General features: G+C 45.0%; 2 protein-coding genes across 10 annotated transcripts in view; one reads left to right on the top strand and one right to left on the bottom strand.

Annotated features, from left to right (window-relative positions):
• Nucleotides 1-7,308, top strand: part of ENTPD5 (ectonucleoside triphosphate diphosphohydrolase 5 (inactive)) — a 59,174-nt gene extending 51,866 nt beyond the window's left edge. For 4 of the 7 annotated variants that reach the window (XM_015144095.3, XM_015144092.3, XM_077941444.1 and 1 more), the window contains one exon: nt 508-4,339. In XM_015144095.3, coding sequence (XP_014999581.3) covers nt 508-594 — 87 coding nt within the window. In that variant the 3' untranslated portion in view covers nt 595-4,339. Of the gene's footprint in view, nt 1-507; nt 4,340-6,010 lie in introns of those variants that run through there. The other 3 variants (XM_077941447.1, XM_077941446.1, XM_077941445.1) reach the window with 1 other exon arrangement.
• Nucleotides 4,460-17,966, bottom strand: COQ6 (coenzyme Q6, monooxygenase). 3 transcript variants are annotated; one of them, XM_015144090.3, is made up of 12 exons: nt 17,779-17,966; nt 14,711-14,845; nt 12,482-12,540; nt 12,067-12,190; nt 9,686-9,816; nt 8,877-8,984; nt 8,731-8,793; nt 8,434-8,541; nt 6,221-6,423; nt 6,026-6,141; nt 5,690-5,856; nt 4,460-4,596 (listed from the first exon to the last, which is right to left on the bottom strand). In XM_015144090.3, the coding sequence occupies exons 1-12, from the start codon at nt 17,939-17,941 to the stop codon at nt 4,567-4,569; spliced, it is 1,407 nt and encodes a 468-aa protein (XP_014999576.2). In that variant the 5' UTR covers nt 17,942-17,966; the 3' UTR covers nt 4,460-4,566. The 3 variants fall into 3 exon arrangements, with proteins under 3 accessions (XP_014999576.2, XP_077797582.1, XP_077797583.1); XM_077941456.1 differs by lacking the exon at nt 9,686-9,816; XM_077941457.1 differs by lacking the exons at nt 9,686-9,816; nt 12,482-12,540.
• Nucleotides 17,967-18,081: the final 115 nt, after the last annotated feature.

Below are 18,081 nucleotides of genomic sequence, written 5' to 3'. Positions count from 1 at the left end.
TGGTTATCATTAGTGCTTAGGAAGAGGCACTTGCTTACATAGTAGGAGTTGAGAAGCTTGGTTTGTTCTTTTCTAGCCCTAAATCTATTCTCATCTCCTGACCATGCCCTTTCTACCGCATCTATTACCATTACAAGTTGCCTTGTCTGAAATTAGTGAATCAGAAAATAAAGCAGGGGATACTTTGTGTAGTTTCAAGGTTAGGGAAAGAGTTCAGAATACTGTCTGTCTAAACTATCTCTCTAGAAGGCCTGATGGGCCACGACCTGGGCCAGAAGCATTCAGTTCAGAGATGAGAATGGCAGGTGTAGGGGCAATGGCCAATAGGCCACGGCCAGAAGGAAATCGTTACAGAGTAGTGGGAAGCCTGCAAAGACTGGCTCCTGTCAGTTTCGCCATGGTTTGCCCATGTGGATATTCTTTGCCAGTATCGTCTGCCCGAGAGCTGTGCTTGCTAGAGTTGGAAATTGGATGAAAAGGTGAAGACTTTTTTTTTCTTCTTAACAGCTCACAAAGAAAGTGAACAACATAGAGACGGGCTGGGCCTTGGGAGCCACCTTTCACCTGTTGCAGTCTCTGGGCATCTCCCATTGAGGCCACACACTTCCTTGGAGGCCTGCATTTGCCAACACCTTTTTAAGGGGAGGAGAGAGCACTCAGTTTCTGAGCTAGTCTGGGGACATCCTGGACTTGAGCCTAGAGATTTAGGTTTAATTAATTTTACATATCTAATGTGAACTGCTGCCTAACCACTCAAGAGTACACAGCTGGTACCAGAGCATCACAGAGAGCCCTGTGAGCCAAGAAGCTTTGGAACTTAACCTTGGAGTGAGAGCCCAGGGACAGGTCCCTGGGAACCAAAGAAAAATCTCATTTCAACCCTTTGAGTGCCTCATTCCACTGAATATTTAAATTTTCCTCTTAAATGGTAAACTAAGTTGACTTACTGCAATCCCATGACCCATCAATATCAGTTTTTTCCTCCCTGTACAGTGCCCTGCCCACCCTTATCTGCACTCACCTCCCCTGAAAAAGAGAAAAAAAATACCTGATTTTGCTTTCCACGTATAATTCAACACCACAAAATGGGACCATATCAGAATCTGTATGATCCTATTCTGTGTTAGCTCCAATCAGCCGAGAGCCATCCTAAATATTAGTAGGATGGAGAGTAACTCCTAACTGTGCATAGATTACAGCCTTAAGAAAGGGGGCCACCCAATCTCTGGGGACATGTTTTGGGAGGGTGTGGCTGCCTCATATAAGCCTACCTTTTCTTTAATCAGCATTTTATCAGTCAACTCTGGGATTAATGAACATATCCGACTTTATGGGTATGTGTATATTCAGTGCCAGTACCACCTCCCAGGCTAATGTGTTAACAGTGTTTTCTATGATTCTAAACTTGTTTTCTTTGTATTTCTAAGAAATACAACTAGGCCCTAACTTTTGGTCTGTGGTCAGAGGTCAGTGTCTGTGCTATTCCAGGATCTGTTATTTCAGTTTGCTCTTTTATTCTCTCCGTTTGTAACAGTACCTTCCTGTCCTGGCCCCTTACCACTTTTGCTAATATCCTCTGAATTATTTATCTAGTTCAGAGTTTCCAATACCGTTCCTGACAAAACCCCACTTGGATTTGGTTGGCTCTCTCAGCCACGTCAGTACAGTGGACCAACATTTCCAGGGAGAACCATATTTAATATCCCTCATGTTCTCTTTTTCAATCCAAGTGCTCAGAGCTCCTGACTGTGAATTATTTACCCCAAATTCATTATCTTGCACTTTTTTTTGAGACGGAGTCTTGCTCTGTTGCCCAGGCTAGAGTGGAGTGGCGCAATCTCAGCTCACTGCAACCTCCGCCCCCAGGTTCAAGCGATTCTCGTGACTCAGCCTCCTGAGTAGCTGGGATTACAGGCGCCTACCACCATTCCTGGCTAATTTTTGTATTTTTAGTAGAGATGGGGTTTCACCATGTTGGCCAGGCTGGTTTCCAACTCCTGAACTCAATTGATACACCCGCCTCCAAAAGTGCTGGGATTACAGGCATGAGACACTGTGCCTGGCCTTATCTTGCACTTCCTACATAATCATCCCTGCTTCTCATCTGCCCTGTAGTGCTCTTGGACCTGGAAGACCTCCCTGTGGTCTGGCCCCTTTGCCTTGGTTCTTAACCTCCAGCTTCGTTCCAGGAGTGTTTGTATTTCCCCAAACTGATGGCTTTCACAGTAGACGGTTTCCATCCTCTCTCACAAAGGATGTTAAATATGCCTGGCCCTCACACAGTCCATGGGAAACCTTATTTTATTTTTTTTGTTTTTGAGATGGAGTCTTGCTCTGTCACCCAGGCTGGAGTGCAGTGGCACGATCTCGGCTCAATAAATATTTACCATCTGCTATGTGCAAGTTACTAGACAAATTTGTTTCCTTGTCCCTAAAATTCTTGTCTTTAAATTCATTGTGGAATTTCTTTAGACTTCACACTGACTTTTATTACTAAGGTCACCTTTATACCAACTGCCTTCCTCAAAATGCTTATAATGAAATAACAGAATCTTGAGTTGGAAACAGTCCAAAGAAATAAGCCAAGGTTGTACTCAGTACAGAATTCCCTAGAATTCCTAACAGGTTGTCATTCAGCTTCTGCTAAGGCATGTTCAAACAGCTTATTCCATTTGGAACTGCACCAATGTTAAAAAAAATTCCTTATATTGAGCTGAAATCTGTCTGTCTTCTAAGTGGTCTTAGTTCTGCTCTAATCTCTCCTTCCAGAATCTTTGGATCTTTTGAGGAAAGCTCCTCCCAAGTTCTTTATTAAGTGACATGACTTTTAGACCCCTTCTGCTCTTTGTCAATAAAAGTAGGGTGCCAGACCACAGAACACTAATGTTGTCCATGTTTCCTCCAGTAGAAACCAGTATTTTACAAGTGGTAAGCTTCCTTCACTAAAGACTGTTCCAGCTTGACAAATGCAGAGATGTAAGTCTCTGGTCTTTAATCACGGCGGGGGCCATTTTGTATAGCACAGATACCATCCAACAGACTCCTTTGGTCATCCCGAATACCTCCGAACTCTAGGGTAGATGCATTCTAACTCCAGAAACTTACCTATATCTATTTTGTTAACCTTGATTAGCCCTTCTGGAGAAGTAACCAATTTGTCCATTTTAGGAGCAATTTGGAATGAGAATTTTTATTTTTTTTCTGTAAGGTCCATCCTGCCTGCAGTTGACCCTTTGGGCTTCTTAAGAGGTCCTACAGATTCTAATAGTTTCCTCTTTGTAGATGTGTTAATATATTTAAAATACTTAGGACATGGCCTGGTACATGACAGATGCTGTTTAACATCATTGTCATATGAAGAACACTCTGTGGGCCAATGGAGGTGTGCCTTAAAATTCTTCATCTTGCCTGATTTTGTTTGCATAACTTCTGGAGAGTCTGTGTCCTCATCTAGGCCACTTTTCCATTTGTTGTGAAAGATGACCTTGTCCCTGCAGTTTCCGCCAGTAGTCACACAGCTTTTCACAGCAGCTGCCATCTTTAATTCTTTTTCCTGAGATTCCAGGAAGGTTGCAACATTGTCACTTTTTTGTTCTAGAATCTTTTAAATTTTCTGCATTTGCCTGAAAAGCGCCCCTATAAGAATAGATTTCCCATGGCTCTAAAAATTATTCCCAATAATACCTTACTTGGTTCAAAAGCAGACTGTTTCCCCTCATTTCATCTCAAATCAGACTTTTGGGCAAGATGTTCTTCAGAGTAAGCAAATCCACAACCTAAAAATCTCTTCAAGAGGCATATCTGGTCTTGTGAAGAGACCTCTTCAAAAACCCACAGTAAAACTCCCTTCCCTCCAGTTGGCCACCAGTCTGCCACCAAACACGAACAAATTCTGCTGCTAATCGGTTTCCCTTGTGATCTGGTTCCTGAGGTCTTCGGATCTGTGCAATGAATTATTTATTGTTTTATTAAACAGAGGTGTCCCAGAGAGGAACCATAAATAAAATGGAAATCTGGTGCTGTGATAAAGTAATAACTAGCATTAATGAGACCTGGTTTTCCTTTCAGAAAGTCCAGTGTACCTGTAACAAAGGTTAAAGCAATTTATATTTAATTTGCATTCTGATGTTAACTTTTAAACAGCAATTCTAACAAAAATGCATCAACTATTTCTAATTCTTACCTCTATCAAAAAACAACTGTATAAATTTAAGACCAACACTAAAACAAAAACAAAAAAACTGTAAATTTTCTCTTTAGAAATGATTGTTAACAATTGGAAATGAGTGTGACAGCACCTTGTGGGTTTTTTAGTAATAAAAAGCTCTTTTCAACCACATTGTAAGTATTCCTTCAAAGGTTTTTCCTTTGGTCTGGCTAACGTACGCTCCTCACAGCAAATTATCATTCATTATTTGGGTGCCACAGGCCCATTAAGCAAAGAAGAAAAAGAGAATTCTAATGTAAAGTCAGTTTATTAAATTAAATAAGATCTTGAAAATATGTATGATGGGTCTTGGGGGAGGATGTTCTTTTTCATCAACATAATCTTTAGGAGAGGAGTACTCATTTGCTTGCAAAGGCCATAATCTGTTCCTGGAGAAAAAATATAAGTGAGTGAAACTCTTAACACTGTAAGGTGAAGAAAATAATTATTGTAGATAATTCTCTACAGAATTATTATTGTAGATAATAATCATGTAGATATTCTTCCCAAGAGTCCCTGTTTTATTTCAGCTAAAAAAAGGAATATATACGTATCTATAAACACATGTTTTGGAGACAGGGTCTCACTGTGTTGACTGGGCTGGAGTGCAGTAGTGTGATCATAGCTCACTGCAGCCTCAAACTCCTGGACTCAAGCACTCCTCCCTCCCCAGCCTCCTAAGGTGGTGGGATTACAGGCATGAGCCACTGCACCCAACAGAAAAAACGTATCTTTAAATGAAAGTTTTCAGGATGAAACCAGCCAAGCAGCGAAAGGAGCTTAAACATCTTCATCATTAGAAATCCCTATTCATTATTTTTTTTTTTTCCCAAGAGACTGGTCTTACTCTGTCACCCAGTCTGAGTACAGTGATGTGATCATAGCTCACTGTAGCCTCAAACGCCTGGGCTTAAATGATCCTCTTGCCTGAGTGTCCTGAATAGCTAGGACTACAGGCATGTGCCACAACACTCCCTATTCACTATTCTTAAGCCCTTCTTATTAGTTACTACTTAGATGTGGGCTGTAATACCTAAAAGCCTAGCAAGTACTCTTCTGCTCGTAACCCTTGAGAAGGCAGACACATAAAGATAATAATTTTACAGCCAAGAAAATTAATTCAAAGAAATTAAGAGCTGTGAGCCAGCCGCAGTGGCTCATGCCTGTAATCCCAGCACTTTGGGAGGCCGAGGCAGGCGGATCACAGGTCAGGAGTTCAAGACCAGCTTGGCCAACATGGTGAAACCCCATCTCTACTAAAAATTAAAAAATTAGTTGGGTGTGGTGGCAGGTGCCTGTAATCCCAGCCACTTGGGAGGCGGAAGCAGGAGAATCACTTGAACCTGGGAGGCAGAGGCTGCAGAAATTGTGCCACTGAACTCCAGCCTCGGCGGTAACAGCAAGACTCTGTCTCAAAAAAAAAAAAAAAAAAAAAGAAATTGAGAGCTGTTTGCAAAGTCATTCCTCTGAGCAACCTCTTACTTTGAGTGGAGACACTGCATTTGTGGCCTGCAAGCCCCATGTCCTGAGCAACACAAGTGGGGCGGCACTGGTAGAATAGAGCCTTTTTAGTAAGTCTGTAGCAGCCAGAAGAGCAGTGTTGTGACGCTGTCTTTCCGTTTCATAACCTGTGAGGTGGCTCATGGAACCTGAAAGGCAGAGGAAAGATTAAATCCCTCATCTAATAATAAGGTTTTCTTCCCTCTCCTAGCAAGCCACCATATATATTTTATGTCCACTCCCTCTTGCTACTGTGGGCCCTGATTTTGCCTAACTATAAGACCTCTGGATACTTCTCCACAGTACCTGAATCCTTACCTAAGTCCTTCCCATTGAAGGCTGCCGTACTGAGGTGATGGGCCAAGCTGGAGATATCCCCAAAGCCCATGTTGACACCCTGTCCTGCAAGCGGATGGACTCTGTGGGCTGCGTCCCTAAGAATAAAGCAGAGTTCAGGTGTGACGTCTGGCAGCAAGGTGAGAAGGGAGTGGCCCTGCGCTGTTATCATCTTACCCAATGAGCGCCACCCGAGGCCTGACGTACTCAGCAGCATGTCCCAACCCAAGAGGAAACAGAACTCGGCTTTTGGCATCCACCCTGGCTACGCTTGGGGGCAGCTGGCGAGCCGAGACCTTCGTGGGCTTCAGAAGGCCGACAGCATATTGCAGCATGGCACCAGCTGTGTCGATGAAGTCCGTGTGGTCAGCATCACTCCACTGAGCAGCACCAGCCACAAGACACACAAGGTGAAATTTGAGTAGCAGGGAATTAAAAATTCAACAAAGAAACCTTGTTTGTAACCAAAGCTTAGGCTAATGCTACCCAACTTGCCTACACTGATCTTGACAAGTGATAAGCCCCTCAAGTGCACAGCTCAACTTCTCATCGCTCCCCACAGGTTTTAAGATCAAGCCAAACTGCACATGAGCTGGCCCCTGCCTACTGCTGAGCTTCACCTTTCACTAGTCCCCACCCTCAATAACCATACACCGGCCACAGTATAGCTCATCACACAGTATCCTTCTACCTCCACGACTCTCCTCTGCTTAGAATGCCCGTCTCTATTTCATTAGGATAACACCTCAGAGCATCCAGAAGATGTCGCTTCTTTTTAACCCCTCCAGTCTTTCTCTGTGTTTCCTCCTGTATGCTTCCCCAGCATCCTATGCATACTTCTATCACTGTACGGAGATTGTCATTTACGGTCTTCCTCGCCTGACTATGAACTTCCTGAAAGCAGAGACTGTTCTCAGTATCTCCAGAGCCTGCTACATAGAAAGGACAATTAATGGTGAATGACTGCACTGCAGAGGTCCTAGACCTGTGCCAGGAATATATACTAAATGGCCCAGAGTGGGGTAGTGTTCACCATTTATCTCAGAATCCACTTCATTATGTTCAGTTCCTTTCATTATTGTTGCTACTACAGAGCAGTGGAGTCTAGTTCTTTGGTGTGAAGGTGGCAGGCTTTGAGTGTCATTTAGGCACCAAAAGTAATACTGGTACCCCTATTATCCAAAGGCTGTGTCTACTCCAGAATAGTTATTAGTATTTGTTGAGCACCTACAATCTACTAAAGATGTTCCATGCATTTTACAAAAGTTCTCTCATTTTGAAAGTCTTCATTCAATCCTGATAAGTTAGTGATACTATTTATATTTTTCAGGAAATGAACAGGTAGAACCAGTATTGAACCCACCTACTAAGCTTACTCTTAAGCCCCATGCTGATATTCGCTCAGCCTTTCCCTAGGAATACTTCCAATGAATTAGGCTTGAAAGGTTCAGGTAGCTGGAACCTAGCAGAACTGTTCCAAGTGATGCAAGTGTTACAGCTTCAAAAAAAGGCCAATGCTAACCACCACCCAGGCAGCTGTTTCAGTCAGCCTAACAGCAGCCCACAACCCTCAAAAGGTTATTATTTATTATTTCTATTGTTTTGCATTTCCCTGTATGCCCTCCTCCACATAATCCAGACCAAGCATTATAGTTACAAAGTACAAAGGGACAGCTGACTGGTTACTCCTTTTTCCTGACTCAAAACCACCTTTCTGGCTGGGCATGGTGGCTCACGCCTGTAATCCCAGCACTTTGGGAGGCCAAGGCAGGCAGATCACTTGAGGTCAGGAGTTTGAGACCAGCCTGGCCAACATGGTGAAACCCCATCTCTACTAAAAATACAAAAATTAGCCAGGCATGGTGGCACATGACTGTAGTCCCAGCTACTCGGGAGGCTGAAGCAGGAGAATCACTTGAACCCGGGAGGCAGAGATTGCACAGTGAGCCAAGATCGCACCACTGCACTCCAGCCTGGCAAGACTCTGTTTTTAAAAAAAAAAAAAACAAAAACACATCTTTCTTTTTTTTTTTTTTTTTTTTTTTTTTGAGACGGAGTCTCGCTGTGTCTCCCAGGCTGGAGTGCAGTGGCGTGATCTCGGCTCACTGCAAGCTCCGCCTCCCGGGTTCACGCCATTCTCCCGCCTCAGCCTCCCAAGTAGCTGAGACTACAGGCACCCGCCACCTCGCCCGGCTAGTTTTTTGTATTTTTAGTAGAGATGGTGTTTCACCATATCAGCCAGGATAGTCTCGATATCCTGACCTCGTGATCCACCCGCCTCGGCCTCCCAAAGTGCTGGGATTACAGGCTTGAGCCACCGCGCCCGGCCAAACACATCTTTCTGTATGTCCTCCTGCAACACATCATTAGCTGGGTATATTGATACTCACGAAGGCAGAGTTAACGGCATCCACAAATTTTTCCTCATCCATGCTAACTAGCTGTGCTGCATGTTCATGGGACGTAGACCAAACCAAGGAACTCAAGGTGTCTGAAAGCTGTGTCAAAAGAACACCAATACCAAGAGCTAAGATTCTTCTGCACTTGGGAACTCTCAAGCATAAAAAGATAAGAAGGGAACTTACAACCAGCCTGGACAGATTCCCTTGAAACCAGAAAAAGGCTGAGAGAAAGGGAAGAGGAAAGGCTGCATGCATGTGGGCAGACTGGCCAGAAGGACCTCTTACCGGGAGCAGAGCAATAGGCCCAGAGGGAAGAAATCTCTGCCAGGCTACGTTGTTTTCTGTGGCCTGAAACAGAGAGGAGAAAAGTTTCTCTGCGAAGTACCTAGTGCCTATGAATAGAGTCCCCAGATGGCAGCTCAGCATCTTACCTCTGATAAATGCAGAGTAGCCACAACAGCAGACTGGTCATAGTTCCAGCTCACATTCTGGATTCCAGCAGCCTGCCGTACTCCGGAGTTGTGACCATCTGCACCTATCTGCATGGACACACGAGCCTGCTAAGTCTTACAGCCTCTTCTTAAACTGCTTCAGAAGTTTTTCTCTGCCCCCTAAAGTTTCCTCCAGCTCTGATTGTTGGTGAGCCCATTCAGGATAATTCCATCAGGCCTGCTTCACTCAGAGCCCCTAGAGGCGGAGCCCCTGCACTGTGTCACCTCAGCCTCAGCCAACAAAGCCAAAGCTGGACATGACTCAAAAGGTGCCAGCCATGAGTTAAACTCAGCCAGGCCCTCCTGATATTTGAACTAGAGAGCAATAAGGAAAGTTTCAGTATGGGGCACACACTGGAGCTGAATAGTTCTGATGTAGGGTTAGGAATGGCTGCCATGCAAAAAGGGAAGCTTGTGAGCAGAAAGGAGAAAAATGAGAGGCAAGAGATCAATGACCACAGACTCCTCAGAGGGAAAGAACAGCCTCCATTCCCTACACTGTGGTGCCTGCCCTGTGAGGCCCAGCTATCTGTTATTTCATGACCTAAGACGGCCCATGAGATTGCTTCCTGTACAGAATTTAGGATGAGACCATCTCAACCTGAGCTGGCCTGAATGGGTACCAGTCCTTATAACCAAAAGCTTTGCCTAAAATTAAACTATAGCTTAGATCTAAAACCAGAGTCCCTAGAATCTAGGGTAAGATGTAGATATACGAGACCCCTAGCAAAGTAAGAATCTTCAACTACCAACAATTTGGTCTGGAAGGTGCTGCCATCACCTAGGGTAATATGAACCCAAGGGCTGGAGTCTGCCATAGGAAATGGACAAGGCCAGGTATAGCGAATGGCTTTGCTCCTGTAGAGAACCGTCACTCGGTCTGGGGAGTTCAAAAGAGAGAAAAAAAAATTAGAAAGGCGGGCCACATAGGCTGAGGAAAAAGCCATAACTAAACCTAAAGCAAGGTCCCAGGACAGCAGTGTCTTGTCATTTAAGATTAAAAAAAAAAAAAAAAAATCAGTAATTAATGCTATGGTCTGAGCTAATAAATGACAGAAGCCACAGAGGTAACTCAATGTCAAAAAAAGACACTGAAGTTCTCAGTGAACTCTGTCAGAGGCACTCTTTCTTACTGTCCACATGCTTCTGCGCCTCCATTTTCACTCAGCGCCTAAATGAGCCCGTGTGTGCTTTTACAGTAGACAAGCTGGGAATACCGTAGGCTGAAACAAATCCTAGACTACAAAATATTTTCTTCCAGCTGGAAACCATTTCATTTTTCTGGTCATAAAAACAATACGCTCTATAGCCAGGCACGGGTGGCTCATGCTTGTAATCCCAGCACTTAGGGAGGCTGAGGCAGGAGGATCACTTGAGCCCAGGAGTTCATGACCAGCCTGGGCAACATGGTAAAACCCCATCTTTACAAAAAATTAACCAGGCATGATGGTGCTCACCTGTAGTCCCAGTTAGTCAGGAGGCTGAGGTGAGAGGATTGCTTGAGCCACTGCACCCCAGCCAGGGAAAACAAAGCAAGACCTTGTCTCAAAACAAAACAAAACACTATCTCCAAAAACATCAGACTGTATACATCATTTACAGCTTTTTGTATGTCAGTCAGTCATACCCTCAACAAAGCGATTTAAATAATAATAGTAAGCTCACTGTACAAGTTTGGACAACAAAGAAAGGTTAAAGTGGGGAAAAATCACCCTTAATGAAACTACTCAGAAACAACTGCAGTTACAGCTTTGGTGTATGGCTTTCCAGACAATTTCCTATGCATGTACATACACACACAAGTGTGATCATATGACCCAATATATTATGGAACAAATTTCTGAGTTATTAAATTTTAGATCCAAATTATCTTTAAAAGGTACATCGTGGTTCATTACATGAACTACTATTCAATATCAAAAAGCATTTAAGTTGCTTCCAATTTTTCTCTCTCTAGAACAGTAAGATATTTGCAAATCGCATAACTGATAAATTTATATTCAGAATATATAAAGAACTCCTATAACTCAAAAAGAGAAATAATCCAATTTAAAAACAGGCAAGGCTGGGCACAGTGGCTCATGCCTGTAATCCCAGCACTTTGGGAGGCCAAGGCTGGTGGATCACGAGGTCAGGAGATCGAGACCATCCTGGTGAACACTGTGAAACCCCGTCTCTACTAAAACTTCAAAAAAATTAGCCGGGCGTGGTGGCGGGCGCCTGTAGTCCCAGCTACTCAGGAGACTGAGGCAGGAGAATGGCATGAGAATGAACCAGGGGGGCGGAGCTTGCAGTGAGCGGAGATCGTGCCACTGCACTCTGGCCTGGGCAACAGAACAACACTCCGTCTCAAAAAAAAAAAAAAAAAAAAAAAAACAGGCAAAAGATTTTGAACAGACATTTCTCCAAAGTGGATACACAAATGGCCAGTAAGGACACGAAAAGATACTTGGCATCATTAGTTATTAAGGAAATGCAACCACAACTACCATGAGATACCACTTCACTCTCAACAGGATGGCTACAGTTTTTTTTTTAAAAGAAGGAAAATAAGTGTTGGTGAGGATGTAGAGAAATTGGAACCCTTATATACTGGTGGGAAAGTGAAATTGCATAGCCTCTTTAGAAAAGTTTGGCAGCTTCTGAAAATATTAAACATAGAATTATTATATGACCCAGCAATTCCTAAGTATCCAGCACTGTGAAATAATCATCAGAGAATTCCTTTTTTTGAGATGGAGTCTTGCTCTGTCGCCCAGGCTGGAGTGCAGTGGCATAATCTTGGCTCACTGCAAGCTCCACCTCCTGGTTCACGCCATTCTCCTGCCTCAGCCTCCCAAGTAGCTGGGTCTACAGGCACCTGCCACCGTGCCCGGCTAATTTTTGTTTTGTATTTTTAGTAGAGATGGGGTTTCACCATGTTAGCCAGGATGGTCTCGATCCCCTGACTTTGTGATCCGCCCGCTTTAGCCTCCCAAAGTGCTGGGATTACAGGCGTGAGCCACCACACCCGGCCATCAGAGGATTTCTTTATGGTGGACACTGAATATTGTAAAAGAGATCCTTTCTTCCAGTAAGTCCTAAGCAGTTCACTTCCCAATGAATGCAAGATGGAAGATGGGGGCCTCACCAGACACAGCCTCCAGCTGCTTAGTGAGAGCATGCATGATGACATCATTCTCCACAATATAGCCCATATCATCTAAATTATCCTTATCAAACATTATCAGGGCCTCTGAGCAGGCATCCCACACCTGGAAACACAAAAGGAAAGTTTGCATTAAAACCAAGAAGGAAACATCACTCCAATCAGAAACAATATTGCTTTCCCAAGTGACAGAGCAGAAAAATCACAATTGTCAGCCTCTCTGGCAGGAAAATATAAAATTAGAAGATTCTGGGAATGCTTCTCCCCACTTCGTCAGACTGTGAACCTTGTCTGATTCCTCTTACATTCACAGAACACTTGAAGAAAGTGGACTCCGATAGCTTAACACAAGACAGACCAAAACATCTTGACAAAATTGAAAAAGATAAAGGGGCACCTGCATTCGCCGAAAGGCTCTGTATCTCATGTTGCAGATATGGTCCCAGGCACCAAAACCTACAAAAGAAAGGATCTATAGACCAGAGTGACGTCACAGGGACCTGGGCTCCCCCTTGTCCCTGCATCCTGTTATGTAAAGGGTTGTTTTCAGTATTCTTCAATAATACTCTCCACTTCTATCTTGTTTGATGTTAGTACCTAAGCTACTCTGTTCCCCAGTTCCAGGTTGCATAGCATGAAAAACCACCCAGCTTCTGCCGGGCGCGGTGGCTCACGCCGGTAATCCCAGCACTTTGGGAGGCCGAGGCGGGCGGATCACGAGGTCAGGAGATCGAGACCATCCTAGCTAATACGGTGAAACCCCGTCTCTACTAAAAAATACAAAAAATTAGTCGGGCGTTGTGGCGGGTGCCTGTAGTCGCAGCTAATTGGGAGGCTGAGGCACAAGAATGGCGTGAACCCGGCCGGGCGCTGTGGCTCAAGCCTGTAATCCCAGCACTTTGGGAGGCCGAGGCGGGTGGATCATGAGGTCAGGAGATCGAGACTATCCTGGCTAACATGGTGAAACCCCGTCTCTACTAAAAATACAAAAAACTAGCCGGGCGTGGTGGCGGGCGCCTGTAGTCTCAGCTACTTGGGAGGCTGAGGCAGGAGAATGGCGTGAACCCGGGAGGCGGAGCTTGCAGTGAGCCGAGATCACGCCACTGCACTCCAGCCTGGGAGACACAGCGAGACTCCGTCTCAAAAAAAAAAAAAAAAAAAGAATGGCGTGAACCCGGGAGGCGGAGCTTGCAGTGAGCCGAGATCGCACCACTGCACTCCAGCCTGGGTGACAGAGCAAGACTCCATCTCAAATAAATAAATAAATAAAGACCCAGCTTCCATGATCAAAAGGTCGAATCACATAAAGTAGGGGAAATAAAAAAAGAAAACTAAATCCATATTGTTCTTTTTCTTCATCATCCTATTGAAGTTATAAAACTCCTAAAGACAATTTTTAAAAAATTATTTTTACAAACGATTTCTAGAAACTTAAAACCATTTGTCTTTTCTTTTTCTTTTTTTTTTTTTTGAGACGGAGTCTCGCTCTGTCGCCCAGGCTGGGGTGCAGTGGCCGGATCTCAGCTCACTGCAAGCTCCACCTCCCGGGTTTACGCCATTCTCCTGCCTCAGCCTGCGGAGTAGCTGGGACTACAGACGCCCGCCACCTCACCGGGCTAGTTTTTTGTATTTTTTAGTAGAGACGGGGTTTCACCGTGTTAGCCAGGATGGTCTCAATCTCCTGACCTCGTGATCCGCCCGTCTCGGCCTCCCAAAGTGCTGGGATTACAGGCTTGAGCCACCACGCCCGGCCCATTTGTCTTTTCTTTTTCAAGATACAAGGTCTTGGTATATTGCCCAGGCTGGACAAACTCCCCGGCTCAAGTGATCCTCCCATCTCAGCCTCCCTAGTGGCCAGGACTACAGGTACACATGACTGTGCCTGGCACTATTTTTTATTTTTTAGCTCTTCATAGCGCTGAACAGATTTATTCACTGAGGAAATATTTACTGATCACCAACTATGTGCCAAATACAGTAAAGTGGGAAACCAAATGGACAAAGTCCCTGGCCTTCTGCAGTTAACATTCTACTTGGAGAGATGGACAATAAAAAACAAACACATAATATAATGCCAGGTAGTAGTAAGCATTATGAAGAAAAATAGAGCAGGGAAAGGGGCTAGAAAGTGATGGAAGAGTTTAATTTGAGATAGGGTGATTACAGACAGGATGGTCTGAGGGAAATATCCAGCAGACCTAATGACAGTTTGCTAACTGGTTCCACGTGTACACATTATTCATCTGCACCCCAAGAGCATTTCACATGCAAGCTCCCTAGCTTGCTAGAGGGCTTGACTCAGGATGAAGAGAGCACTGCTATTCAAAGTGAATGTTCATGATTAGTTCATATGATTTCAGTTCCACCAATTCATAATGACACAACATCACAAGTGAAGTCAACATGATGGACCCACATGCCTCAAGGATGCATTCCTGACAGGGAGTTGATGCAGTGGCAATTGCAGGGGTCCACATCTGCATTAGACTACCAATCCCACCCCCTCTCCACCCACCTCAGTGAGTTCCCTCCTTGTCAGAGGCTCTGATGACTCTGCCCCATGGGATACATTAGAAAGCTGAGTGGGAAAGGAGACTGGATTTTTGAAGGAGGATCTTCTACTCACTACTGAGAAGCGTTGCAGAGCCAGGAGAAATGGAGCTGACCCTGTTGCTGTAAGTTTCTGACAATTTCTCCAATACTTTCTTTGGACCCGCTTCTAGCAACAGGATTTTCTTGTCATGAAAGTGAATATCATACCCTAAAAAAATAAAAAAATAAAAAATTTATATCATTTCAGGAAAATCAAGTATTTCTTTTCCCATTACCAAGAGAAACAACAGAGTAACTACTTAACCCTTAGAGTATGAATTTCTTACAGAGAACATAAAGTAAACACTATACCCATGCAGAGTCCTAAGCAATAACATACACCACCATTTTAGCCATGAGAACCACCCGGCCCACAACTGTAAGGCTTCTCCAAAGACCACTACATGCCACGTGCCAAGAAGCAAGTAATGGCAAACACCTAACTAGCAAACGAAACGCCCTAGAAAGGAAAAATGAAGTGAAAAAGTTATAGTATTTAAACACCAGTTCTTTCCAATCTCGAGTATTAAAGTCACTAAAAATTACAACTCCTGTTCAAAAGAAAAAGTGGAATAAATAAGCAAAATTCAATGCAGTCTCAAGATTAAACCAAGAATAAAGAATTACGAGTTTATAAAGGCTGGTGAGGTGGCTCACACCTGTAATCCCAGCACTTTGCAGGCCAAGGTGGGCAGATCACCTGAAGTCAGGAGTTCGAGACCAGCCTGGCCAACATGGTGAAACCCCGTCTCTACTAAAAATACAAAAAAATTAGCCAGGCGTGATGGCGGGCACCTGTAATCCCAGCTACTCCGGAGGCTGAGGCAGGAGAATCACTTGATCCTGGGAGGCAGAGGTTGCAGTGAGCCAAGATTGTACCATTGCATTCCAGCCTGGGCAACAAGAGCAAAACTCCATCTCAAAAAAAAGAATTAGAGTTTATAAAAGAAAAGGTGGGCCAGGCATGGTGGCTCATACCTGTAATCTTAGCATTTTGGGAGGCCGAGGTGGGAGGATCGCTCAAGCCCAGGAGTTCAAGACCAGCCTGGGCAACATAGCAAGACCCTGTCTCTACAAAAATATATTTTTTTAAAAACTAGCTAGGCATGGTGGCACACCTGAGCCATGTTTGTGCAACTGCACTCCTACTTGGGGGACAGAGTAAAACCCTGTCTCAAAAACTAAAAAAAAAAAAAAAAAAAAAAAAAAACAAAAAGGTCAGGCACAGTGGGTCACGTGTAATCCCAGCACTTTGGGAGACCGAGGCGGATGGATCACTTGAGCTCAGGAGTTTGAGACCAGCATGGGCAACATGGTGAAACCTCATCTCTACTAAAAACACAAAAATTAGCCAGGTGTGATGGCGGGTGCCTGTGGTCCCAGCTCCTCAGAAGGCCGAGGCAGGAGAATCACTGGAACCCGGGAGGCAGAGGTTGCAGTGAGCTGGGATCCTGCCACTGCACTCCAGCCTGGGTGACAGAGCGGAGACTCTGTCTCAAAAAAAAAAAAAGTTAGCTCCAGCCATACAGACAGTGAGTGGCCCCTCTTGCTGCAGTACCACAGCAGCTTTTGCTGTGGAGGATGGGGCACCGGGACACACTCTGTAGAGGGCACTAGCTTCTTCTCTTTTTTTGAGACAGAGTCTCCACTCTGTCACCCAGGCTGGAGTGCAGTGGCACAATCTCGGCTCACTGCAACCTCCCCCTTCCAGTTCCAAGCAATTCTCCTGCCTCAGCCTCCCAAGTAGCCATGAGAACCACCCTGTTACAGAAGGTCTATGATCTGCTTTAAGTTAAATTTTGTGTATCTTGTGAGATGAGGATCATAGGGTGGAAGAGCTGCCCTCAGACCAGGGTGTCCAATCTTTTGGCTTCCCCAGGCCACAATGGAAGAATTGTCTTGGGTCACATATAAAAAACACTAATACTAATGATAGCTTAAGAGCTTAAAAAAAAAAAAAAATCACAAAAAATATCTCATAATGGGCCGGGCATGGTGATTCATGCCTGTAATCCCAGCACTTTGGGAGGCAGGGGCAGGTGGATCACGAGGTCAGGAGTTCGAGACCAGCCTGGCCAATATAGTGAAACCCCGTCTCTACTAAAAATACAAAAATTAGCCAGGTGTGGTGGCGCGTGCCTGTAATCCTAGAGGTTGCAGTGAGCCAAATCCGTGCCATTGTACTCCATCCTGGGCAACAAGAGCGAAACTCCGTCTGGGGGGTGGGGCGGGGGGAAGTGAAAAGACTACAAAATGGAAGAAAATATTTGCAAGTCATTTATCAAATAAAGGACTTGTATACAGAATAAACAAAATAATGGCCAGGCAGGGTTGTTTATGCCTGTAATCCCAGCACTTTGGGAGGCTGAGGCGGGTGGATTGCTTGAGCCCAGGAGTTCCAGACCAGCCTGGGCAACATAGTGAGGCCTCGTCTCTAAAAAAAATACAAAAATCAGCCGAGTGGTGGCGCATGCCTGCAGTCCCAGCTATTTGGGAGGCAGAGGCAGGAGAATCAATTGAGCCAGGGAGATTGAGGCTACAGTGAGCTGTGATCGTGCCACTGCACTGCAGCCTGGGCACAGAGGAAGACCCTGTCTCGAAAAATAAATAAAAATGACTCTTCCACTCAGTATTCAAAAGACAAACTGCTCAATTAAAAACCGGGCAAAGGGTCTGAATAGGCATTTTTCCAAAGAAGACACAAATGACCAAAAAACATGTGAAAGGATATTCAACATCATTAATCATTAGGGAAATACAAATCAAAACCTGAAGATCCCACTTTACTTACACCCACTACAATGTCTATAAACAAAAAGACAATGACAAGTACTGTCCAGGATCTGGAGAAACTGGAACTCTCATATATAAATAACCCTGGGAAGGCCTGCTTTCCCAAGAGTAGAACAGACTCAGAACGCCCCTCCCACTTTTGACCCTACTGGGCCCTGAAGGACCACACGCATTCCAGCCTGCCCTGGGGTTCCTCTAGGAGGGCAGGGGAGAAACTGTCTTTGGACAAGTCGTGCTAGGGCTCTCACGGCTCTCATCGTGCCTCCGCGGCCCAGTGTCCCGCCACTAGTAGCCTGGAGAGGAGCTTACCCAAGGCACAGGCCATTGCAGCGCCCACCAGGCCTCCACCCGACACCACCACGTCATACACGGTGTCTGTTGAGGCGCCGGACCACCTGCGGCAGGACACCAGCGGGCTGCTGTAGGCAGCTGCACCCACAGCCCCGCATCGGCTCACGAGCCGGGCGGCCATGGTGCAGACCTGCGCCGTCGCACTCAGGCCTCCGGCAGGCCCAACTAGGTAGTGCTTCCGGAGCAGAGCACTCCAATCCCGTCCCGCTTCAGCGGCGCCCTCAGAACCGGAAATAAAATGCGCGAAGAGAATAGGCCAAT

This window comes from Macaca mulatta, chromosome 7 (assembly GCF_049350105.2).
Source record: "Macaca mulatta isolate MMU2019108-1 chromosome 7, T2T-MMU8v2.0, whole genome shotgun sequence".
Lineage (NCBI taxonomy): Eukaryota > Metazoa > Chordata > Mammalia > Primates > Cercopithecidae > Macaca > Macaca mulatta.
The sequence above is the reverse complement of the archived record's forward strand: the minus strand, read 5'-3'. Positions and strand labels throughout refer to the sequence as shown.

Bases quoted from the DNA above. Each gene is read 5' to 3' on its own strand.
- COQ6 (XM_015144090.3), bottom strand. From the start codon at position 17,941: ATGGCCGCCCGGCTCGTGAGCCGATGCGGGGCTGTGGGTGCAGCTGCC. The intron at 14,846-17,778 runs GTAAGCTCCTCT...TTATTTTTTTAG, and splicing joins TGCAATGGCCTGTGCCTTGG to GGTATGATATTCACTTTCAT. The intron at 9,817-12,066 runs GTGAGGCCCCCA...TGAACTCCCCAG, and splicing joins GCAGCTGGAGGCTGTGTCTG to ACCGAGTGACGGTTCTCTAC.